Source organism: Dromiciops gliroides, chromosome X (genome assembly GCF_019393635.1).
Source record: "Dromiciops gliroides isolate mDroGli1 chromosome X, mDroGli1.pri, whole genome shotgun sequence".
NCBI lineage: Eukaryota > Metazoa > Chordata > Mammalia > Microbiotheria > Microbiotheriidae > Dromiciops > Dromiciops gliroides.
In genome coordinates this window covers 2,510,323-2,535,944 of record NC_057867.1, presented here as the reverse complement: position 1 = coordinate 2,535,944, position 25,622 = coordinate 2,510,323, and the positions used below count along the sequence as shown (strand labels likewise).

At 47.9% G+C, this 25,622-nt stretch overlaps 1 protein-coding gene across 1 annotated transcript; it reads right to left on the bottom strand.

Moving 5' to 3' along the window:
* Nucleotides 1-9,621: 9,621 nt before the first annotated feature.
* Nucleotides 9,622-23,913, bottom strand: DGAT2L6 (diacylglycerol O-acyltransferase 2 like 6). The gene is made up of 7 exons (XM_043974758.1): nt 23,829-23,913; nt 15,933-16,040; nt 15,403-15,473; nt 13,878-14,082; nt 12,284-12,458; nt 10,004-10,215; nt 9,622-9,776 (listed from the first exon to the last, which is right to left on the bottom strand). The coding sequence occupies exons 1-7, from the start codon at nt 23,911-23,913 to the stop codon at nt 9,622-9,624; spliced, it is 1,011 nt and encodes a 336-aa protein (XP_043830693.1).
* Nucleotides 23,914-25,622: the final 1,709 nt, after the last annotated feature.

The window sequence follows — 25,622 nt, the reverse complement described above, 5'->3', positions numbered from 1 at the left end:
AGTTGGGTATAGGGACATGGTGGAAGCTGTCAGTTTCTTTCATATCGGCATCTTCTCAGAGTTTTTTTCCCCTAGCAACCTGAAATGGAGTTGACCTCATCCATCTTCCCTGTCCAAGATGGAAATCAGAAGTGCTTGAAGGGACTGCAGAACCTAAAGAAAGTAAAGAAGAGATTCCTGAAGAGAGTCTAAAGAGATTAGAAGAAAAACTAAAGATCTCTCCTCAATTCTGTTTCCGTTAACTTGTCCTGCCCCTCACAAAGGCTCTACGCTTGCATAGAGCTCTACCAATGGGGAGATCGCCCCTTACCACTGGGCTCAGGTTACGTTCCTCTGTTGGGCTGAAACTCTGCAGTCCCTTGCACAGATCAGTTGAGGCAGGTCCCAAACCTGTAAGTGTACAGTATAAACAGAAGCTTGAGCACTTGAAAACAATAAGAATTCTTTTCCTGGTGTCCCAAGTAACCATCCTGCAGTACTATTGAAACTGAAATAAACAAATGCTCATCAACAGTATGTGTAGTAGACATGGAATTCTATAGAGTGGCATCCTGGGAGGATCCCATGGTGACAACATGCCGAACTACATACAGGATATAACTCATGCACATTTGAAAAGTACATTTGTATCCAACAACAATGGCTAACCAACAAAGCAACAGAGCTCGTGTCCCAGGCCCCCTGGCTTCTCAGGGCTTCCATGATGGGCACCAGCCCACCCACCTGCAATCCTGGCTCCAAGGTCACCTGACTCCAAGACTCAAACTCCTGGTCCCATGGGGATCATCTTAGGCCCCTGAAACTGAGGACAAACAACATATAATAGAAACAAACGCCCAAAGGCCCATTTCTCAGAGGAGGGGTGGCCTTAAAAGAGGGAGCAGGGGATGCAGCAGGTTCCATGCTAGGATATCCGCACATCCTTCCAAGGGCCTCTGGTCAATTTCCATTCCTAGGACCCTTTGTTCTAGTCAGACTAGACTGGAACATGCTGAATACATTCTTGCCTTAAGGCTTTTGTTCATGCTGTACCACTTGCCTGGAATGCCCTCCTACCTCCTCTAGGTCTTGACAAATCCCACTGATTTTGCAAGGCCTGCCTTCCCTAAATTGTTTAGTTCACAGTGCTGCTTTGGTATGAGTGTGTCTTGTGTCTCACTTAGCTCATAAATTCCTTGAGGGGATTAGATGGCTTACTTAAAGTCGGGGCTCAAAGGATATTTGGTGATGCTGTTGGAGGCCCAGAGGAAGGCAGAACACCTGGCTCTGAATGTCCTATATATGGCATATGGCATGAGAGAGAAAGATCTGGCTGATTAGGAATGATCCTTTTCCAGGCTCTGATTGTCTTCAGGGAGGTCACTTGTTTGTACAGATGCTTAGGGCTATGTTCACTGGTGGGTGTCCCTCCATACCTGATCTCTAGGTTTGTACAAGGGGTGGGGTCCCCCACCCCCAAGGGTATAGTGTGACTCTTCTGACTCACAGCTTCTCAGTTTCAGCCCCAGCCCTTCCCTTTCCATCTTCTTTCTGCTACCCCCACCTCCCCATTTAATCTTCCACCTTCTGGGAGGGTATGCTCAAGAGGAGAGATGATGCATGCTTGTGTGAGGAAAAGGCCCCTAGGTCTTGGAGACAGATGGGCTCCCTGCCCCTCCTTAGTTCCTACACTTGGGCCTTTGGGAACGGCCAGCATATTCTGGGGGAAATGGAGGGGCTGGTGTCAGAAGTGCTGGAAAGGTAGGTTGGGGCTAGATTGTCATAGGGGCCCCCCTGGTGGTGGCTGGCAAAGGGAGCCAGGGAGGTAGCCATCTGAGGGGAAAGGAGAAGTCATAATGGCATAATGGGAAAACTGCTGAGCTTGGAGTTAGCTCAGCATCTTGCCTCTTCAACTCCTTCCTCAGACCTCATCTCCCTAGTGATGCTAGATTCCTAGGACAAGGAGGGCAAGGGAGTGGCATCTCTGGCACTTGACCACTGAGGGTCTAGGATCCAATGTATAAGCTAGAAAGGGGCTTTGAAATCCCTTAGCTCATTCCCTTCATATTAGAGGAGAAGCCTGGGGCCCTGAAGGCTTAGCTGAGCCTGGGTCTGGAAGCCTCCACATAATATGTGGAAGTCCTTCTACTCTGTTCTATGTTACCAAATGCTGCTGTGTCAGCTCTCTATCAGCACCTAGTGCCCTACTATTCCAGAAACCTAGAATCTCAGAGCTGGAAGGAACCCCAGACCAGGGACTCCTGTCTATCCACCATCTATAATATAGCTGACAAGGGGGTGCCAATCCTCTGCTTGATTCCAAATCTGCTCGGGGACAGCTACCATCAGTAGGCAGCCAAAAGCCATCCCTCTTCACAGAGGGAGGTAGAAGCTACTTTACTATGCATTTACTATGAGAAAACAGTAATGCCTCAGACCTCAGAACCACTGAGCACCTACCTCCACTCCCCAGGACCCACTCCTCCCTTCATTAGCACTGGGCCCAGGAGGGACTTTGTTTGGAGTCAACAGCATGACATGGCATGGCATGAGATGGCATGACACAAGATGGCACAGCATGAGATGATGTTGTGGCATGAGAAGGCAAGATGGCAGCTCATATAATCTCGTCTTCATGAGAAGAGACTGGGCTTCCCAGTCAGGCCAAATATAGGGCTTTGTGTTCAGCCTAGGCGAGCACATTTTAGCAAAGGCACCAACAGCTAGAGTTTCCAAGAAAGGGCAAGAGGGATCAGTTGAAGGAACTGGAAGGGGTTTAGCTTAGAGAAAAGAAGGCTCCAGATGCTGTCTAGCTTGTCAATGCCCTTCCCTTGACACCCAGTACTGAGCACAATATGTGGCCGGATGGGCTTGATTGACCAGGGCACACGGAAGTTCAGTTCCAGAACACATGACTCATAGAGAGGTGGTAGTCAAGTCAAGTCAACAAACATTTATTAAGTGCCTACTCTTTGCCAAAAACTGAGCACCTTAGTCTGAGGCCCTAGTCTAGGGATACCAAGAAAGCCACTCCCCCCCACCAAAGAAAAACCAACCCAAATCCCAAGTTGCTAAAACCTCCACATCTTTTCCAGCCCAACTGCTTTCTTAACTATGTCTTTTAATGGTTTCCCCAGTTATCTGAAGGGCCATCTTGTGGAGGAGGGCAAGGTCAGAAGCCACAATGAGATGAAGGTTCAGAGAGGCAGCTTTAGGCCTGGTGTCAGGAGAAAAGCTTGCTAGCAGTGAGAGCTGCCCCAAAGTGGACCAAGCTGCCTCAGAATGGGCTGGCTTCTCCTTCCTCAGAGGCTGGGTGGCCCCTTGTTGGCAGAAAAGGTTCTTGATCAGGTCTACACTGGACCAGAAGGATATTGAGACCCATCCCTTCCAGCTCAAGGATTCCAAATTAGGTGAAAAAATGCATGCATGCATGCATGCATTGTATGTATATATCTCTCTGTAAAAAATATATACATTTATGTGTGTGTATACATATATATATTTACAGAGAGATACATACATACATACATACATACTTGAGTTTGTCATCAATTTTACTGATATAAAGGATGTATAGCACACAATTTCAAAACAATAATAAAATACACAGGACTCTTCACTGTAAATTCCATGTAGCCCACTGATTCTTACAGAATGCTGTTGTTGATTTTTGCCAAACTCTTGGATCCATAGGTAACCTATGGTTATTATTGTCATTAAATGTGATCTAGTGTTAAACTGCTTCTCACCCATGTACAAATTATATTCTTTAAAATGACACCTTTCAGCTTTAGCATGATTGACTTCAAAAGTGCTAACTCTTCACTAAAAAAAAAGAAAGAAAGAAAGAAACTGAGGGGCAGCTAGGTGGCGCAGTGGATAGAGCACCGGCCCTGGATTCAGGAGTACCTGAGTTCAAATCCAGCCTCAGACACTTAACACTTACTAGCTGTGTGACCCTGGGCAAGTCACTTAACCCCAATTGCCTCACTAAAAAAAAAAAGTGCTAACTCTTTTTTTAGCTTCCTTTAAAATTTAATTTTTGTTTTCAGTTCCAAATTCTCTCCCTCCCTCCAGCTCCTCCCCAACCCATCTATTATACATACAAAGTCATGAAGAACATTTCCACATTAGCCATTTTCCAAGAAAGAAAGAAAGGAAGGAAGGAAGGAAAAAATAGGTTTCAATTTGTATGTTGAGTTCATCAGTTCTCTATATGGAGGTGGAATTGTCTTGAATCATTGTATTGCTGAGAATAAATAAATCATTCAAAGTTGATCATCATACAATTTTGCCATTACTGTATACAATGTGATTCTGGTTCTGCTCACTTCCCTCTGCATCAGTTCATACAAGTCTTGCCAGATTTTTCTGAAACCATTCCCTTCATCATTTCTTACAGAATTTGTTATGTCTTTTTTTGAAAAAGCTAGCCTTATGAAAGAGAGCTATGGCTTCATCTAGAACCTTCTTTTTTGTGTTCTGCTTCATGTGTGGGAATGTTCTTTTTGGGGGTTTAAGTTCAGGATAAAATAATTTTTTTTAAAAGTCAGCTGTCCATACTAGAGACCTCCAGTTCTATGGACAGTCCTCATTTTCTGCTCTCCTATGTTTATGGAATGACCATTTCAGGTAGTGTTTGCTCATTTCAGAATTAAAAACAATTCAAAAGAAAGCCATCCCTGCTTCCAGGCATGCTTTGGACCACTAGGCCAGCATCCATTCAAAATTGCAGCTTATAAGCTCTGATTTTTTTTACAAGATAAACCATTAGATACAAATAAGGCATTTAATTAAATGTTTAAAATTTTAAAAATTTAATAATTGCTATGCTTGGCAAATAACCCTCCCCATCATCAAATACAGAGAAGTCTGCTTTCCCACAGATAACACATAACACAAAAGGAAGAAGAAACATGTAGGGAATATGTGTAGCTAGATAACACATATGGAGAGAGCAGACATATTACATGGAGAGGACACACACATGAGATTCAGAGGAGAAGGAAACAATGGTTTCTGGGAAAGAGAGCCATGAGGAGGAAGGGGCTTGGGAGTTAGGATGCTAAGAGGAAAAAGCCAGCAGCTGTTGGCCAAGCCCTGAGGCTTCTTGACGCTCTCAGGGTTGGGAGTCACAGAAGCCGTGGTGAACAGCTCGTACTCTGGGAAGTTAAGAGCCAAGAGAAATGGGCTATAGACCAGGCACATGGCTCCAGCTTTGGAGGGAAGCTGTGGGCCCAAGAGATGACAGTCCTGCTCTTCATCCAGGACCTGAATTCATTTGAAGTCATGGCTCTGTGAGTCACCCACCTCTTGGGTGTCGGGTTTATTTTGTGGAGGAAGGAACTTGCTCTTTGCTAACTGGATTCCAATACTGAGCTCTTATTTTTTTCCTTAGGGGAATGTTAATAAACTAGTTTTCTGGCCAACAGGAGACTTCCAGTTAGGCAGAAAATAAGCCAGAGTAATTATTGAGAAGACTTCAAGATGGAACCTGTCCTTTGGGATCCCAAAGCTTCAGGATCGGCACTAAGCTCTCACATGCCCTTTGGTGAGTCCTTATGGGGATGGAGTAAAGGTGCAACTCCTCTGCTGGCCATTCCAAACCCTCCACAAGCAGATGGCAGGCAAGCTCTCCAGACAAACTGAACTCCTTTTTTTCCTACCTTTGAGCCTTTGTTTATGTTCTTCTCTGTGCCTGGAGTCTTCATCCTCCACCTGTTGAGTCCCTAAGCATGCTTTAAAGTCTAACCTAAATGGTGCCTTCTACAAGAAGCCTTCCCTGCTTCCTTGATGTGTGTGTGTGTGTGTGGGGGGGCTTTCCTCCCACTTCTCTGAGGCAGTGTGGCATAATGGATAGTGTAATGATTGGAATGATACCACCTGCTGGAGAGCTACTGTAGGAAAGCTCCACCATGAGGAGAAGGCGTCTGAGGGCAAGCCATGCGGTTTTCCTTGGCGTCAGGAAGTGACGTTTGCTTGTGGGTACTGTCTATAAAAGAGGCGAGGCTTGCTCTCTCTTGGTCTCTTTCTGGAGGACCTCAGGGGGGAGAGGAGCTGGAGACATTGACTCCCTGAGATAGACAGCTGAATCTAGGCCTTTCTCTCTCTCTTCAACAAATTCTTATTCTCCTTAATAAATGCTTAAAAAAAAAAATAAATGCTTAAAAGTCTAACTCTTGTTAAAGCTTCTAATTTATTGGAGACCATTCATTAGATATTTTAGACAGACTAGCTAGAATTTTAACTCCTTACAATAGGGTGCTGTTCTTAAAGCAGGAAGTCTGAGTTCAAATCCTACCTTTGCCACATCCTGTCCATGTGAGCCTGGACCTTACCTCTCAGGGCTCTGCACAATTCTCTAAGACTCTACAAGTTGTGGAGAAGCTGCTGACCTGAATTGGTACAGGGAGTTTCTGGGCCTGAGAGTTCACCATGCCAATGAAATCCCAGACCTCATCCCTCTCCAAATGTAGTTATTATGCATCATTGTTCACGGTGGCATATTTTATCCTCCTCCTAGACTGGAGGCTCCCTGAAGGCAGGAATCTCTGGAGACCTCTCTTTCATGCAAACTCTGTTATATCTCTCCCCTATTACCCAACATAGGCCTCTGCATCTAGTAGGTGCATAATAACTGTTGAAATGAACTGACTTCAATCATAGACTGAGAGCTAGAAGGAGCCCCAGATACCTAGTCCTTCTAGAGAAAAGCTTCTTAAACTGTGGTTCTTGACCCCACATGGGGTCACATAACTGAATGTGGGGGGGGGGTCGCAAAAAATTTGGCAACAGTAAAAAGTTATGCATACTTATTTTATATACCTATATACCCGGGGTCACTAGTGGAAAAGGTTTAAGAAGTCCTTCTCTAGACTATCTCTCTGGGCTCACAGAGGAAGAAATGTTTGCACAGAAAGAGGCTAGCAAATGGTCAAAGCCAGAATTGGAATCCAGGTCACCTGACTCAGAGAGAGGCTCTTATGCTGCTTCTCTGAAGAAGACCTGCCTGAGGGGGAGAGGCTTCTCCTGGCAGCTTGAGCTTAAGTATTAAACATCTCCTGACTGGGGAACAAGTATTATAGATCAGGGGTTGACATGATGCACCCAGATTCAGACAAGATGGAGAGATGTGGGTGGATGATAATACAGATAGGTGGGTTCAAAGCTGGTTGAATAATTGTATATATGTAACCTATATCAGATTGATTGCTGTCTGGGGAGAGGGGAAGGGAGGGAGGGAGGGAGAAAATTTTGGAACTAGAAATCTTACAAAAATCAATGTTGAAAACCATCTTTACATGTAATTGAAATTTACATGTAATTGAAAAATACTATTAAGAGAAAGAAAAAGAAAAAAGTTGGCTGAATTATAGGACCCCAAAGTGGTCATCACTGGATTGATAGCAACTTGGAATGAAAATGTTCAGTGGAATGCCCCAGGAACCTGAGATGCTCAATATTTTTTATCAATGACTTGTATAAAGGCAAAGATGGCACATTTTTCTCATTTGCAGGTGACACCAACCAGGGAGGGACAGCTAACACAATGAATGACAATATCAGGATCCCCAAAGATCTGGCCAGATTAGAGTAATGGGGCTGGATGGAATCAGATGATGCTCCATAGGGATCAATGTTAAATCTTGGATTTATGCTTGGAGTTAGTGAGTTGCCTAGACCAGTGCAGGAGAGGGGAGGCATCTGGCTAGACAACTATGTGAAAATGATGGTGGAGGAGTGGGGAGGTGTAGAGTTTGTGTGCTCTGGGAGATTGCAAGAGCCATGTGGGTCACCTGTGTGATGTGGAGGCCAGATGGGTTAGTGGCATCTCAGGCTGCATTAAGAGAAGGGGGCCTCGTGTGTAGCCCTAGGGATGTGGTTGCCCTGCTGTCCTCTGCCCTGGTCAGACTGCCACACTCACATGGAGCAGCCTGGGGCACCACATTTTAGGAAAGACATTGAAATAGCTGGAAAAGAGTGATGGAGATGCTGGGGGTGAGGGCGGACGTGCGTTTGGAAATGATGGCATCTGAGGGTTTCTTGAAGGAAATGGGTGTGTTCAACCTAGAGAAGACTCACAGGGGATGTCACATGGAAGGGAATTAGGCTGGTGCTGTTTGGCCCCAAAGGTGGAGCCAGGAACAGCAATGGTGGGCGTGGAGGGAGTGGCAGAGGTGAGGCTGCATGGCAGGACAAACTTCCCAACAACTCAACCAAAGCTGTCCCAAAGTGCAAAGGGCTGTCTAGGGAGCTAGTGAGTTCTCTGTGACTGGAGTCTTTCAAAGGGCTGTCTCCCATTTCTGGGAGTGCTATGGAAGGGATTCCAGTGTGGATGGAGACAGAGAGGTAGAGATGGTGGGAAAAGCACTGGCTCTGGAGTGAGAGGACCCTGGATTCAAATCCCCATCCTCCCAACATTTAGTATCTGTGTGACCTTGAACAGGTCATTTAGTCTCCACGGGACTCAGTTTCCTTATCTGTCAAAAGACTAGGTTGGACTAGTTGGTCCCTAGATCTCAGATCTTGGGACCTCTGAAGTCCCTTTCAGTTCCAAGACCCTGTGAAGCCCCTTTTCCCTGGGATGTTCCAATGGGGCCTTGGTGGGTAGGGCTTCTCTTGGCTCCTCCAATCACCCATTTGCTTACTTAGCTCCTGGCCTTTCCTCAGGCCTGACACTTCCTGTCTCCCTGCTGCCCTTCCATTCTCCCCTGACTTTTCTATCCTGACATAGACATTGAAAGAGACAGACTTCATCCTCTCCCACTGCTGACTTTGCCTCTGTGAAATCTGGGGGAGTTAGATGCTGGCCTTCCGAGCTGGTGGGACAGATGGGAAGATTCAGGACGACCCTCTAGGAAGGGCCTTGCACAAATATTGCTAGCTACGGACAGTCTGACAGAAGGGAGTCCTGGCGCAGTGTGGGTTGGACTCACTCAACCTCTGCGCTCCCTTCTAGCTCTGAGAGGATGTGGCTCAAGTTACTGAGAGAACCAGGGTGCCAGCCAGCAGTGACGTGAGCCACTGTGGAGCTCTGACAATCGGAGTCAGGCCTCCCTCTCACTTGAGTGCCATCTGCTGGTGATATCCTCTTCCTTCAAGGCTCATTGCCAGGGCCCTTTTCTTCAGAAAGCTGCCCGGCCCACCCCATCAGACAGTCAGCTCTTTGAGGGTAGGAGCTGGTGCCACTTGTCATCTTGTCATCTATGGACTCACAGTGCTCAGCAGTGTCTGTTACACATAATGAGGGGGCAAGAAATATCTGTAGCTTTGACTAGAGCCAGTGTGGGGTGGCCTGGATGGTCCTGCCTGGTGAGAGGAGGAAACTCGAGTGAGCCCCTGAACTCCTGGTATGGGTGGGAAACAATGGGTCTTAGAAAGGAGAAGAAAGGCCAAGGACAGCAGGTGCTCCACACTCAGCCTCTGTGCTGTGGGCTGGTGCCTTGAGAGGGGCCATGGAAAGTGGAGTGAATGAGTGTGTGTGTGTATTTTGGGGGGGGCACCTTTTGAGCGCTTCCTTTGCCCTAGAGGGACCTTTCCAGGCTCCTGTGACCTGGCCGCCAGCTCAGCTTCCTAGAGACCTGCCTTCCAGGGATCCTTCCTTGTGCTGCTGCCTGGACCCCCAGGGATTTCCAGGGCCCGTCACAAGATCTCCAGCTCCTGGGTCTCTGAGATCCCATATCGGGCCTTGTGCTCATCAAACAGCTTCCGCAGGGCCTTGATGTACAGGGTGTGGTATTTGTCCACCATCTCCTTGCTCGGGTTCTCAATCTTGGGGATCGGTAGGGGCTCCCCAACTGCTCAGGAAGTTGGAAAAAGAGCCAAGCAAAGCAAGTGTTAGGCTCCTGCTGAAGCCACTGTTCCTCAGCCCCAAAGAGCTGCCCAGAAGGGTCACAAGCCCAAGAAGGGGGTGGGGAGGAGAAGGAAGGGAGGGGCCCTGGGCAGACTCATTTGAGCCAGGGGACAGAATGGGGAGTGTGGGGGGGTGCTGAGTCAAGCCCTGAGGGGCTGGAAGAAAACTCACCAACAGCAGTGATGGGAACATTGAAAGGCAAAAAGCCCCAGGAGTCCCTGGTGAGGCCCCGACCATGGAACGTACAGAAGTTGAGGCCCAGGATGCACTTGGCTATCCTCTGGAAAGAGTTCTGGAAAAACCCCAGCCAGGTGCTCTCAGGGAAGACCTCTTGTTTGTGAGCGTCATTTTCTCCGAAGGAATAGCAAGGGACCAGGGACGCCCTAGCGAGAGGATGCTGGTGAGTGTGGGTGGCTGCGTGAGCCCACGATGGAAACTCCTCCAACGAAGCACCCAACCGTTTGCCAAACAGGACCCCAAGCATTCAAGCCCTTCCTCCCTAGCCCCTATTCCCCTGATCCCAGGCCCAGGAGCACATGCCCCTTCTAGGACAAAGTGCAAATTCTCACTGCCCCATCTGTAATCAGGGATAGAGAGCTGGAACGTACCCTGGAGGCTCAAAGAGGGGAAGAGACTGGCTCAAGGTCACACACACAAAAGTGGCCAGGACCTCGGACTTCCCTTTCTTTCTGCCAAGCCATGGCTCTCACTTCCTTTAAAGACCTCCTCCCTCCCCCAGTGTCTCTCCTTTACTATATCTGGGGCATGACAAGGGGAATCATCATCATAAGGGCTCAAGTGAGTTCTTTTCCCCTCAGGAACATGTGATTTACCAATTGCTCTGTCATTCCAGGAGGGAGCAGGCTTTGTGACTTCTGACTATGGGGCCAAGATGTTCTCATTCATTTCTATTCCCTGAAGCAAGGAGCCCAGAATGCTGTACCTAGTAGTTATCCAATCAGTGCTTAAAAAAACAGAACTTTTTTTTGGGGGGGGGCAGGGTGGGAGGGGGGTAAGTGACTTGCCCAGGGTGCAGCGAGTGTCAAGTGTCTGAGGGCAGATTTGAACTCAGGTCCTCCTGAATCCGGGGCCACTGCTTTATCCACTGCACCACCTAGCTGCCCCCCCAAAACAGAACTTTTGATATGCATGTGTGTGTGTGTGTGTGTGAATCTGAATGTGTATGCAGTTCTGATTTAGTTGGATCTGAAGCCAGAAGCCCTGGGTACAGCTCCTAGTTCTACCACTTAATAGCTCTGTGAATGCCTTGTCCCTCAGTTTCCTCATCTGTAAAAAAGAGGATAATAATTGCTCCATCTACCTTCAGTGTATACATATACATTATACATACACATGGCAGACATGCACATTACACATACACATGCAGATTGGCGTCTTTTGGTGTTAGGGCACTCAGGATTACACAGCCAGTATGTGTTGGGAAGGTGAGCCTGACCTTGGATCTTCCTGACTCACAACCCCACTCTCTAGATACACAGATGATAACAGACATATTTCTGTGAATACTCTCATCCACGATTTTATGTGACTGTGTCAAGATTATGGCCCATCTGCCCATTTGGGGCACATCCCACTCTCCCATAGGAAAAGGAGAGAAGACGGTTATCTCTGCCTCCACATCAGTCAATGTGGCTAGAGAGCTGGAATACTAACCAGCATTTGGCAAGTGATTCACAAGTTAGAGATACAGGGGCAGGTTTCCAGTGGCAACAGGTCAATTCAGTGAAATTCAACAAACATTTTTCAAATGCCCACTGTGTGCAAGGGTTACCAGGCCACTGCCCAGGGACCTGGGTCTCTGTTCTCCTCTCACCTAAGGAAGGTGCCCCTAGACCACCTGGGGCAGAGGAGCAAATGTTGCCTAAGAGACCTGATTTCAGAGGGAAAGAGCCTTAGTGTGTGCTAAACTGGTGATGTTTTTCTTGGCAAAGAGGAAACGCTTGGCAAATGTCCTGACCTCTCTGGGCTTCCAGTTTCTCCTCCACTCTGTCCCTCATTTTTCTGCAACCTTCAATGGCACTCCTGTTGGAGAGCCTTGAACCTGGCAGCTGGCCTCTCTTACAAAGGTGAGCAGACATTTGGGAGCCCTGGGTTTGGTCAACAGAACAATCTCACCCTCATCTACTTACATGTGGTATGTGAGGTGAGCTGGGTTATTCTTACATGTGCTGGGGCCTTGGTTAGTTACATCATCTTCTTCATCAATAAGATGATCTGGAGAGTCCCTTCCAACTCTCTATGGTCCAATTAACATGTTTGCCTGGGAACTTGCCCACCACAGCTTCCTCATGGCCAACAACTGGCTGCCTCTCTGGATAGCTGCTACAGGGACCCTGGCTCTCAACCCAGTCTGAACGACCCATCTATGCTAAAGGTGATTGATTCTAGGGAGCTCTTGGGGAAACTGGTAGTCCGGGACTAGGGACCCACCCTGTGTGGAAGGCCAGCCGCACGAAGCCTTTGCGATTTTTCAGGATGATGTTGTTACTTCCAGGGTGGCTCAGGAGGGCTTCAGCTGCTCCCCCCACCACCACCACCACAGCATTGCCTGAGCCCATCTCTGTTAGCAAGTACTTCATGGCGGAGTGACTCACTGGGCATATGCCTAAGGAAGTAAGGGTACACGGTAGAACTGGGAGACCTGGTACATAGGGAAAGCATGCTCCCTGAACCTGTTCCCCTCCTTCTCCAGTTCTCCACCCCTTATTTCTTTTCCCAACTAGGCCCTCTCTGCCTCCATAACCTTGGCCAGTTCCCATTCAGTAAGTGGGTTATGGGGCAGGGTTGGGGGGAGGATCCAGCAGAGACCCCCCTCAAAGGTGGAGGCAACACTGATGGATCCTTAGCTCATACTGCCTCTGAGTTCCCAATTCCACACCACCACTGTTTCTTTTTTTTCTGTTGTTTTTTTTTTGTGAGGCAGTTGGGGTTAAGTGACTTGCCCAGGGTCACACAGCTAGCAAGTGTCAAGTGTTTGAGGTCAGATTTGAACTCAGGTCCTCCTGAATCCAGGGCCAGTGCTTTATCCACTGTGCCACCTAGCTGCCCCACACCACCACTCTTTTTTTTTTTTTCTTAGTGAGGCAATTGGGGTTAAGTGACTTGCCCAGGGTCACACAGCTAGTAAGTGTTAAGTGTCTGAGGCCGGATTTGAACTCAGGTACTCCTGACTCCAGGGCCGGTGCTTTATCCACTGCGCCACCTAGCTGCCCCACACCACCACTCTTGATGTAAGTCCTTCCTCCTGCCCCAGGTCCTGGGGGACAGGCCTGCTCCCTTCAGCCTAGGAGCCAGAGCCCTTTCTGAACCAGCCCAGGCCTGCTGGGTGATATTGGGGGCAGGCCAGTCTTGAATAAGGCATAGCAAGTATTGGCCTGTCCAAAGGTGCCGTCACTCAGGCCCTGACCTCCTTTTCTTCAAGGACAATTCAGTACTAACACAGAGAAAGAAGGAGAGGCCAGGGAACTAAGAGGACAGTGTGGTCCAGGGCCCCAGTGTAAGCAAGGGAGAGATTCCAACGTCACTGCTGGCAGGCCTGAGCCTGGCCACGGGCCACAGCCTGGCTAGACTGTAAGTGACACCCAACAGAAAGCTCATGCGTAGTCGCTCCTTCTTGCCCCACTGCCACCTCCCAACTTGGCCTTCTTATCTGCTGGTTTCACCAGTGACCATAGACCACAGAGACCTATTCCTAGGTCCCAGGCACTCCAGGAGATCTGTGCACCTGAACCATGCTGCCTCCAAGGAGGAGCAGGAAAGCACCCCAGGGTGCCAGTACACCCAGCTAGCCTAGCTCCAAGGACCTAGACCTTCTCCCCTGGGCTGATTGATGCTATCGGTACAGGAGGGAGTAGGGACATTTGCCACCCCATCCATCCCCCCATGGCCCTTGTTTTCTCTCTGGTGGGAAAGTCTCCCTCCTACCCCTATTCCTTTGTCTCTAAGACAAGGGCTGAGCTAGATTGTTCTAGCTGCTCTGATGGACAGGGGTGCGGTCAGGGAAGTCCCAGACTCACTCACTCACCTTTTGCCATCACATACTCCCGGACAAGTGGGATCCAGAAAATCCCTTCCAAGGTGGCAAGAGAGGGGGTGATCCCAGGAAAAAGCTGCGAAAAGCCAGTGGAATCTGTGCCAAAGTTGCAAAAGACCCCATAGGAGAGGATCCCATGGGGGTGGACAGCAATGATGTAGTTGTGACTCGGGGAGAGCTCACAAGTCTTCACCAGCTGCTGGGAGAGAGAGAAGGGCAGGAAGTCAAGAAGGGCCTGGCTGGGGGTCAGGGAGAAGACAAAGCTGTCTTTCTCTTGGGCAGCTTCATGTCCTCAGCCTCGGGTCGTCCAAGGTTCCTCACTCCCATGTGCCCCACAGAGCTGGTCAGTTCCCCAATCTTAGCATTTCTTTGTCCCATCTGTCTGCTTCTCTACATTCACCAAGCTGTTGTCCTAGACCAGGCCCCACCCCTTCTACCCTTAAAGTGGTCTCTCTGCTTCAGCCCCAGGTCTCTGCCTATTCTAATCCATCGCACACTCAATTGTCAAAGGGGATTTCCTAATGTGTACATCTGACAATGCCATGTCCCTACTCAGATAACTCCCCTGGCTTCCTATAAACTCCAGGATTTGATGGAAAATCCTCACTTGGGTATTGAAAGCCCTTTTCAACCTGGGCCCTGCCAGCAGTTCCTTCTAGGCTCCATATACTTTACTACCTTCTACAGGCTCTGTGGTCTAGCCATATGGCCACACTCATTGTGCCCCCATCTCCCCTCTCCATGCTTTTACACTGGTACCCCTGTACCTGCCATCACTTCTACCCATTAGGATCCTTGGCTTCCATCAAAACTGAGCTCCTCCTGAAAGGCCTTGAGAACAGCTGCTTGTGCTGCCCCCTCCTCCCAGGTGACCTTCCATCTATTCCCATCTATGGATCCTGCATGGATCTATTTATGGAAACCTTGACACCCCCCCAGTAGAATACAAGTTCCTTGAGAATAGGGACTGTTTTAGCACTCAGCATGTCGCTGGCCATATAGTAAGTGCTTAATAAATGCTTACTGATGGATGGATGGATCCCATTGAATATGAGTTACATCCTTTCCCTCTCTTGTCTTCAGTTTCTTCCTCTGTAACATGAGGGAGCTGAACTAGATGAGTCCTAAGGTCCCTTCCAGCTCAGAACCCTATGATCATATGATGATGTAAGCAGAGAAAAGTACCCATCCCCTAAACATGTCTTCCCTGATGCCTCTGCAGTGTAGAGAGGCTGCCATCTATCCATCCATCTACCCATCCATCCATCCATCCATCCATCCATCCATCCATCCATCCATCCATCCATCCATCCAAGCTTCTTTGGGACTCTACCTCAAAGTGTTGACTACGAAACCTTTGTAAACTGTGGGGGCTGGAAAGCTGAAGTCAAAAACCATGGCCTAGTAGCAAGAATTGAAGGGATCTGAGGGAAGCAGCTCTGTGTGTCTTTGCATTCATATGTGTATATATGCAGGTAGAGTCTATGTGTGTGTGTGTGGGGGGGGGGGTGCTCACCTTAACAGGAAAGTAATCTCGGAAATACTTCCAAAGGGTCCAGTTCCTCACCCAGTTTGAGCGCCTGCCGCCTGCAGAGAAAGAGGAAACTGGCCCATTAGGTCTTTCTGCTCTCTTTCTCTGGATGGGGAGACGGCTTTCTGACCTTCCATGTCCCAATAGAAGATTGGCCTTCTCAGGGGTTTCTTTTTCCATCCTGATGCTTCTGAGGCATAGCATACTCCCTCCCCTCACACCCCTTCTTGGGCCCAGGGAAAGGAAGTGGGAAAGAGCCCTAGATCTTGAAGTCACACCTTTCAGCTCCTCTCTGAACCTCAGTTCCCCCTTTGTAAAATAGGACTACCAATTTTTGCTTTGCCCGCCTCACAAGCTGAGGCAAACAGAGTATTCTTCCCAGCCCACTACCTCTACCTGGGAGCTGGGGTGTGTCCTTGAAGTTCTGGAGTTGTCTCCCACTCAGTCACATGGGCAGTGTGCTTTTTTATTCTTGGTATTTCTTGGGTCCCCTTCCCCTTCCCCTTCCCACTTACCTCGACTGTGAGTTTTCCAGTCATACATGAGCCAGCCTAAGGTGAGCACAGACAGCATCCAGTAGTTAGTGAATAGCAGGACAGGCACAAGAATGATGGGGATCGCTCCTGAGGAAGTACCAAGGGTTGGTCCATCACCCACAGTAAAGTCCAAGGCCTTAGAATTGAATCCCCTCTTCAACTACAGACTGCGCATAGCAGTTTCCTCTGTCAAATGAGGCAGTTGGACTAGATGACTTTTGAGGTCATCTTGTCCAAGACTCTCACTTAAGTCCCCTTCCCTGCTTTTGCAAAATGAGAGCTTTGAATTAGATTGGGAGGTAGACCTGTTGGGCAGTCTTGGGAAGCCAGAAAAAACCAAACAGGAAGAGAAGGAAAGAGAAATTGTATTCAAAATAATTGCAGATAGTATAAAATACTCAGGAGTCTACCTGTCAATATACACACAAGAACCATATGGTAAGTATTATAAAAGACCCTCCACACAAAATAATTAGAGAAATATTACTTGTTCATGGGTAGGGAGAGCCAGTATTATAAACGATGACAGTACTATCAAAATTAATTTACTTATTTAGTGTCATACCAATCAAACTACCAAATATTAGGCAGCTAGGTGGTGCTAGGCCTGCAGTCAGGAAGACCTTAGTTCAAATTTGGCCTCAAACATTTACCTGCTGTGTGACCCTGGGCAAGTCACTTAAGCTCGTTTGTTTCAATTTCTTCATCAGTAAAATAGAGTTAATAATAGTACCTCCCTCCCAGGGTTGTTGTAAGGATCAAATGAGATAACAATTGTAAAGTACTTACCCGCCTGGAACATAGTAAACACTACATAAATGCTAACTGTTGATTACTTAAAAGAACTAGGAAAAAGTTCATCTGGAGGAACAAAAGGTCAAGCCTATGAAGGGAATCAATGAAAAAAAAAGCGAAGGAAAGGCAGCCTAGCAGTTCCAGATCTCAAACTGTATTACAAAGTAGTAATCATCAAAACAAGCTGGTACTGGCCAAGAAGGGTGGATCAATGGAATAGATTAGGTACATAATATATAAAAGCAAATGAACACAGAAGCACAGAAGTTTAAAAAATCCAAAGTGGGGACAAAAAAAAAATCACTATTTGACAAAAACTGCTAGGAAAAATAGAAAGTAGTCTGGCAGAAAGTAAGCGTAGACAGAGCAACATCTCACACTGTTTACCAAAATAAGCTCAAAATAGGTACATGATTTAGACATAAAGGGTGAGATTATAAGCAAAGCATTTGAACATGGAAGAAATTACCTGTCAGATCTATGAATAGGGTAAGAGTTCATGACCAAGTAAGAAATAGAGAGGTTCACAGAAGGTAAAATGGATAATTTTGATTATATCGAAATAAAAAGGTTTTGTACAAACAAAACCAATGCAACTAAAATTAGAAGAAGAGCAAGAAACTGGGGGGAAAAATCTTTCCAGCAAGTTTCTCTGATAAAATTCTCATTCCTAAAATGTATGAGGAACTAACTCAAATTTACAAGAATAAGAGCCATTCCTCAATGGATAAATTATCAAAGGATATGAATAGATCGTTTTAGGAGGAAGAAATCAAAGTCATCAACAGTCATATAAAAATGCTCTAAGTCACTAATTAGAAAAATGCAAATTAAAACAACTTTGAGTTACCACCTCACACACCTATCACATTGGCTAAGATGATGGAAAAAGAAAATGACAAATAGTGGGGGGAAACATGGGAAAATGAGCTCACCAAGGCTGTTGGTAAAGCTGTGAATTAGTCCAACCATTCTGGAAAGCAATTTCAAATTATTCTCCAAAAGCTATCAAACTGTACATATCCTTTGACCCAGAAATAATGTTACTAGGTTTATATCCTAAAGATATCTAAAAAAGAGAAAAACGATCCATGTATACAAAAATATTTATAGCAGCTTTTTTTTTTTTGTAGTGGTGGTAAAGAATTGGAAACTGAGGGAATATTCCATCAACTGGGGAATGGCTGAAGAAGTTTTGGTATATGAATGTTATGGAACACTACTGTGTTATAACAAATGATGAAGGGGATGGTTTCAGAAAAAGCTGGGAAAATTTGTATGTGAACTGATACAAAGCGAAGAGAGCAGAACGGGGAAAATAAATTGTATGATAATGGCAATATCGTAAAGATAATGCTAGAAAACTTAGGGACTCTGATCAATACGATGACCCACCATCATTCCAAAGGACTCATAATGAAACATGCCATTTACCTCCAGACAGAATTGGTGGACTCAGAGTGTCACTGAAGCATATTTTTCCCTTTCTTTTTCTTTTTCTTGGGGTGGTGGTGGTGGTGGGAAACACAACTAATGCAGAAATTTGTTTTTCGTGCTTTCAAACTTGCAGTGAGTTTTGTACTTCTTGCCATCGCAAGCGTGAGGTAGGGAGAGGGGAAAGGAGAGGACTTGGAACAGAAAATCAAATCAAATCGAATTTTTCAAAAAGAAGAGAAAAGACCCTTGGGATCTAACTTGGTTTTGAGAAATGTGGAGAATCTGGTAAAGAGATGGCTAGATACGGAGGCACTAAGTCCCTTAACCCCTCAGGGCCCCAGGTATTCATTCATCCAAGCCTACACATTAAAGAGGAGGTGCGGAGGTGTTGACAGGACCCACAAGGAGAGTTTCACATGAAATTGTTGCTCTGGAGCAAAGGAAGGAAAGGCTCTCTCTGAAGACAGAATCTTTAGAAGGGCTGGAAGGTGGCTCTAGGAGAAGGTGCTTGGCTTTACAACCTGCAAATCCAAGAGGAGGTAAAGGAGGCAGTGTCCCAAAGAATGAAAGTGGTTAAAGAAATGTTTGGTACTATCTTCCTCTAGGGAGGAGGAAATAGAGGAACTGCATCCCAGCCTTTGGGCCCTGGAAGGGTCCTCAGGAGGTATCTTCCTACCTCCAACAACCCCTACATCCCAAAGTGTCCATCTGCTAGAGGACCCCCCTCCATAGAAGGGAAAGCCTCCACCCCCTGCATCTGCCCCAGGCAGCTTTGGGAAAACTCTCTGGGTGGTCCTTTGCATCAGCTACATCTATTGTTATTCCTTCTATCTGCTCTCAGGTGACTTCCTCTGACACTTGAACACATAGCTCGTGTGCCCCTTCTATCTCTCTCTCTCTCTCTCTCTCTCTCTCTCTCTCTCTCTCTGGTGGGGCAATGAGGGTTAAGTGACTTGCCCAGGGTCTAGTGTCTCAGGTCGAATTTGAACTCAGGTCCTCCTGAATCCAGGGCCGGTGCTTTATCCACTGGGCCACCTAGCTGCCCCCTCATGTGCCCCTTCTCACCTCAGTCTTTTCTTCTCCACCCCCTACCCCCACCCCAGAGTAGCTGATCCTCAGGAAGTTTGGTTTTGTGAGTAGCGGGGGCTGACACATCTCTATGAGGAAGCCCTGACAAACCTGGCTTGGCCTCTGAAAACAAGGTAGCCTTCCAAAGACAAGGCCCCATTCCCAAGGCAAAGAGGAAAGACAGACAGTCATATTGCGGATGCTCACGGGTCAGACAATCACTTGGAAACACCCCACGCAATAACTGTTGCTCAGCCTTTGTTATCAAAGGTGACACCTCACACATGGCTGAATAAGACTGAAGCCAGGCAGTTGCACAGAGTTGTCAGCCTCACTCTCTTCCAAAGTCATCCAAGTCCAATGGCAAGACAAAGTCAAGACGATTGGTGATGCATTGGCATGGCCAATGTCTGACCAAGCTCTAGGCTCCATAGCAACTGCTTCAGCCACCTTCACGACCACTGGGAAAGATTGTTCTCATCCTCCCGGTCTGCTGCAGGAAGTCTTCACGTGCTTGGAGTAGACATCTCCCTAACTCACTGATGGCTTTGAGGTCTCTCAGTTACCCTCGACCTGGTTTAGCCCATTTGCTGAAATGATTTTTATCAGGGTGTGGTTGCAGTGTGAGCCACAGCGTCTTGCAGCCACAGGTGAGAGTTGGGGGATATCGGCCACAGGCAATCAATTATCCCATGAAAGAGTGGGCTGAGATGATGTAAACTGATCAGCAATCTTGGGCAAGGCTTTCCAACCCACAGATACACAGCCTTTTAAGTCATATTATGCAAGACCCTGCTTCTTCTTCTTCCAGATGAAAATGTGAAAAGAATTTGTGAAGACAAAGGCGTCACAGGGCAAAAAGAGGCATAAAAGAAACCCAGATGTTCCAACGCCCCACTCGGGTGGTAGCTCCGATTCTTCCCTCCATTTTCCTAGAGATCTCTGCCTGGATTTCACATTCTACCTTGTATTATTCTGATTTGTGGATGCATCATATTCTCACTGTTGGATTGGAAGCTCCCTCAAGGCGAGGGCTCTCGATTTCATTGACATAGAACAGTGGGATGATCACTGCGTTTGGAGTCCCAAGATTTGAGTCTGAGTCCTGACTCCATTTTTTCCTAGCTGTGTGACTCTGGGCAAGTCACTTAATGTCTCTGATCTTATGAGGAAATGTCAGTTTCCTCCCCAGCAAAATGGGGATAAAAATCCTCATCCCACTGAATTCACAGGGTTGGGGTGAGAACAGTGCTCAGGAACTCTAAAGGTCAGAAACAATGAATTTCCTGTGACTGAGGTGAATTTGAGTTTGAGCTCAGTAAGAGCAGCAATTCTCTTGGCCTCCGAGGACCCAAGGTGTGCTCGAGACATGGCAGAGGATGAGGAAGGGTGAGGGATGGCCAAAGGCACTACTACAGCTTTTTGAGACCACCCTCATTAAGGAGGGAAATCAGGAGCAGGACTTCTGTGCTGGAATTCAGTCCAACTTCAGAAACATGTACCAGGCACTGCGCTAAGCACTGGAAGGGGCTCAGAGGTCATTTACTTCAATCTCTTCATTTTTTCAAAGTTGGAAATCGAGGCCCAGAGAGAAGAGGAAGGACCTTGACCAAAATCCCAAAGCAAGTATACGGCAGGGCCAGGATTCGAATCCTGGCCCTGTGGCTCAAAGCCTACAGCTCCCTATTCTGCAAGGAGCTGGACTGGGGGTATGAGGTGAAGCTCCATGGTCATGGAAGCATGACTGAGTAGGTCTTTTCCCGATTTCATGACTAGAAAAATCCCGACTCAAATTGTCAGTGAGTGGGCCCTGTCTCCTCTCTAGAGAGGAAGCCCTAGATTGCAGGGAAGAGCTCTAAGGGAATAATGGACAGGGAAGGGGGGCCCAAAGTAGCCTTGACCCGAGAAGGGGCTTCTCGCATGTCCTGCAAAACCAAGCAGGGGGCAACAGGGTGCAAAGGGGGCTGGATCTAGACTTCCAGAACCTGGGTTCAAATCCCTCTTTGTAACTTACTGGTTAGTTGTGGCAGTCGGGGCAGCTAGGTGGCACAGTGGATAGAGCACCGGCCCTGGATTCAGGAGTACTTGTGTTCAAATCCGGCCTCAGACACTTGACACTTACTAGCTGTGTGACCCTGGGCAAGTCACTTAACCCTCATTGCCCCAGAAAAAAAATCAGTTATCAGTAACTTACTGGCTCTGTGAGCACAGCCAAGTTCCTTCCCCTCTCGGGGCCTCAGTTTCCTCCTCTGTAAAATGCATGGATATCCTCGAGGGCCCTTTTCAGCTCTAGCTCTGGGAGCTGCTGAGCTCCCACCAGGACAGTGGCTAGATTAGCAGCACGGTGACTAGCACACAGTAGGCACTTAAATTCTCATCGAATGATTGATGGACAATGACTCCTCCCTCTCTGAGAATGGCCTCCAAAGCCTTTGCATGAAGACCTCTGGTGACAGGAGGCTCACCACCTTCTGAGGCCCTGATTGTAAGCAAAGACCAGCTGCAAATGTCACCCTCTAATTTTAGTTCTGCCTTCTGGGGCTCAGTGATTCCATTCAATGGAGCAAGCATTTCTGTGTAAATCACTGGGGACTCAGGATGTCCTGCTGTGGATGTGTGCATGTGTGCGCGCACGCGTGGATGTGTGTGTGTGTATGTGTGTGTGTGAGCATGAGCATGAGCATGAGCATGTGTGAGTGTGTCTGTGTCCATGTCTCTATGTGTGTGCGAGTGTGTCTGTGTACATGCCTTTGTGAGTATGTGCGTGGTTGTGTGTGTACATGTCTGTGTGTGTGGTATGTGTGTGCACCTTTCTGTGTGTGTGTCTGATGCTACATGTACAAAGACAAGCATTAGGGAGACAGATACAAAACAGAAGCCCCTCCCACCGACTATGCCTCTGGAGAAGTCTGGGGGTGGGGTCCGATGGGGAATGAGATGGCTTTCCTGAGAGTCCTCATTCAATGGAGTCTTGGGGAGGAGCCCTTCCAACGCCAGAGACAGCCATGTTCTTCCAGGTTAGCTCCTTCTCCCAGCCTTCTATGGCTTGATTGGAAGCCCTTCAGCAGCCTAGTCACTCTCCTCTCTAACATGTGGGGCCTGGAATCAAAGATGTCTCCAGATGGGGCAGAGGATGACGCTAGAGCTGCTCATTCGACAGCAGAGTTTGGGCTTCATTGAAGGAAGACAAATGAACTGAGCTTCTGGGGGTGATTACTAATGTCTAGTCCAGAGACCACCCAACAGGAAAGGCCAAAGCTTCTCAGCTCAGAGACTGGCTCTATTACTGACCTCCTGGGGACCTAGCAAGGCCTGGCAAGTGGGAGGGCATCTCTTCTTCCTCTCCTGGGTCCTGGCTCTGTGGACCCTTCTGGGAGCAATGTGAGTGTTGGGGCAAGGAAAAGAGAAGAATCTGCTTAGGTAGGAGCAACCTTCTGGGGAGAACAGGGAGAACATCTGACCATACCAAATCATCTCCCAAGTCCCTTGGGCAGCCATGTGTAAGCATTCAAATTATGCTCAAAGACTTTGAGCTGAGTTCTCTTCTGGGTGCCGCCTCCCAGAATTGGACTGAGAGATGCTTTTGGTAAGCCTTACAGTGCTGCTATAGTGGTGTGAATCCCGCTGCATTCTTTCTGGGTCCCAACTGTAAGATGAGGGAAAGGGGAAGAGGCACTTGGTCTCTATAGTCTCCAAAGGTCTTTATCAATTTTTGATCCACTGTTCTTTGAATCTAGTGATCCTGGGTTTTGCCTGCCCTTGGTGATAGAAAAAGAAGCCTGTGGGGTGGTTGGCTAGCAGCCCCCAGTCTTCTGATTCCAGGGCTGCTGGGTGGTGCTACAATGCATAGAGCACCAGTTCTGGAGTCAGGAAGACTCATCTTCCTGAGTTCAAATCTGGCCTCAGATACTGACTAGCTGGGTGGCCCTGGGCAAGTCACTTCACCCTGTTTGCCTCAGTTTCCTCATCTGTTGAATGAGCTGGAGAAGGAAATGGCTAACCACTCTAGTATCTCTGCTAAGAAAACCCCAAACGGGGTCATGGAGAGTCAGACACTTCCTAGCTGTGTGAGCCTGGGCAAGTCACTTCACCCTGTTTGCCTCAGTTTCCTCATCTGTCAAATGAGCTGGAGAAGGAAATAGTCAACCACTCCAGAAACCCCAAACGGGGTCACAGAGAGTCAGACATCACTGAAAAACAACTGAACAACAACTTCTGACTCGAACCACAGCACTCTGCACTGCTCCAAGTGCCTGTATCTGCCCCCTCTCCCTATTCCCATGGCCATGGCCTCAACTCAGGTTCCCACAGCTGGCCAAAGACTGAGCAGAAACAATCCAAGCAGACATTTCCGAAGAGCTGCCATGTTCCCCTTAGATGTTCTCTCTCCCCAACTGAGCATCCTCAGTTCCTTCAATAGATCGTCATCTGGATGGTCTGGGCTCTCCTGGTCATGCTTCCTGGTCTCCCATCGGGGTCCCTCTCCTCTGGCTCCTGACACTGCCCTTTGGTGGACAAGTGATGTGTCTCGGTGAGGCAGGTGAGCCTCCATCCTCTCCCTGCGGGCCCACTTACCTAACACCACATAGAGGGGGATCCAGTGGAGAACCGAAAGGGTCTGAAGGACGGACTGGAAATCCAGTGTGAAGCCGAAAGTCATGGTGCCCCAGCTGTGGCAGGGAGCCCACACAGAAGCCCCAAGCCCAACAAGCTCAGTTAAGCCCTTTTAGCTTCCTGCTAATTCCAACCTTCAGCCTTTCCTCTAGCCCTTCTCTGAGCACAGCCACACCCCAGCCTCCTACACAGAGGGCCGGTCTGTCTCCACCTCTTGCCTCTGCCTCGGCAGGACCCTGGCCAGCTCTCTTACCATTTCTCCTTTCCCCTGATTTGTGTCTCTGTCTTCGTCCCTCCCTTTTCCTCTCTCCCTGCCTCCTTTCCTCCACCCCTCTCTTCCTCTCTCTCTCTCCCCTTCCTCTTCTTTCTTTCTCTGTCTTTTTGTCTGTCTCCCCCTCTGCCCTCTCCCTCCCCCCTTTCTCCTTCTCTCTCCCTTTCCCTCCCCTCTCTCTTCTCTTCCCTCCTCCTTTCTTCTTTCTATCCCTCCCTCCTTCCTAGTTCTTCCTTCTTTACTGTCCCCCTCCCTTTCCCATCTCCCTCCCAAGAATATGAGCTCCTTGAGGGCAGTATCTGGGTTATTTCTCATCTCTGGGCCTCCTGTGTTGAGCACAGTAGGCACCTAAATCTATGCCAGTTGACCTGCTGTCCTTCCTGTTCCCAGGCCTACTATAAATTGGAAAGACCACCAATGTTCCTTGGATCCGAGATGAAGAGATAGAAGGGAACCCAGAGCCCATGTGTTCCATCATTTTGTTTTACAGAGGAGGAAACTGAGGAAGCCCAGAGAAGGGGTGTGACTCACCCAAGTTCACACAAGGAACAGAGATTGAAAGTTGGCAGGGACCTCACAGACAATTGTAGTCCAATGCCCTCAGTTTACAGATGAGGCCCAGAGACATGTGGTGACTTGTCCAAGGTCACACAACTAGGAAGTGGAAGAGTTAAAGATTTCAAGGCATGCTGTCTGACTTCAGCACTCACTGACTGATTCTGGACTTGATGGGCCTGACCTGGCTGGCCAAACTGGGTGAAAAGGGGCTAATCGAGAACCCAAATGATCCAGGGAAAAGAGCCAAGAGAGAAGGAGGAGACACAAAGGGCCAGCAGCCATGCTGAGGCTGAAACCTCTGAATCTTCCCCTTCCCCTTGACTCCCCATGCCACCCTTTGGCCTTTGTTTGACCCTACTCAAATCGCTTTGACCAAATAACTTCCCTTCTCCTTTATCAAAATGGGGTGATTGACTTCAGTTATTGATACAGTAGGTGAGCATCTATTCTAAGCCAGGCACTGTGCACCTTTAGCCTCAAGTTTACATTCTCTGGAGAGTGAGGGGGACATTACACAGGTACGGAGATAAGTGTAGGATAAGGAGAGAGCTGGGCAAGGTGCTCTATGGGTCTCTGAAGAGGGAGAAGATACTTTCAGCTGAGGGAGGGGGAGAATCAAGGAAGGCTGCATGGAGGAGGTAGCAACTGATCTGAAAATGCTGAGAGGCAGAGGTGAGGAGGGTAGGCGCTCCAAGCCTTGGAGACAGTTTGGCAGAAGATGACACGTGCAACTTGCAGGGGGGAAGTGAATACACCAGTTTGATTGGTGTATGGAATGTCAGAAGGCAAGTCCAATGAAATCAGACTAGAAAGGTAAGTCAGATGTAGCTTGTGGTGGTCCTTGAACGTCAAGGTGAAGTGTGGATTTCATGAGAGGCATTACTGTGGGGCAGCTAGGTGGTGCAGTGGATAGAGCACTGGCCCTG

Bases quoted from the DNA above. Each gene is read 5' to 3' on its own strand.
- DGAT2L6 (XM_043974758.1), bottom strand. From the start codon at position 23,913: ATGACTTTCGGCTTCACACTGGATTTCCAGTCCGTCCTTCAGACCCTT. The intron at 15,474-15,932 runs GTAAGTGGGAAG...CTTTCTCTGCAG, and splicing joins CTGGAAAACTCACAGTCGAG to GCGGCAGGCGCTCAAACTGG. The intron at 9,777-10,003 runs GTGAGTTTTCTT...CTTCCTGAGCAG, and splicing joins TGTTCCCATCACTGCTGTTG to TTGGGGAGCCCCTACCGATC.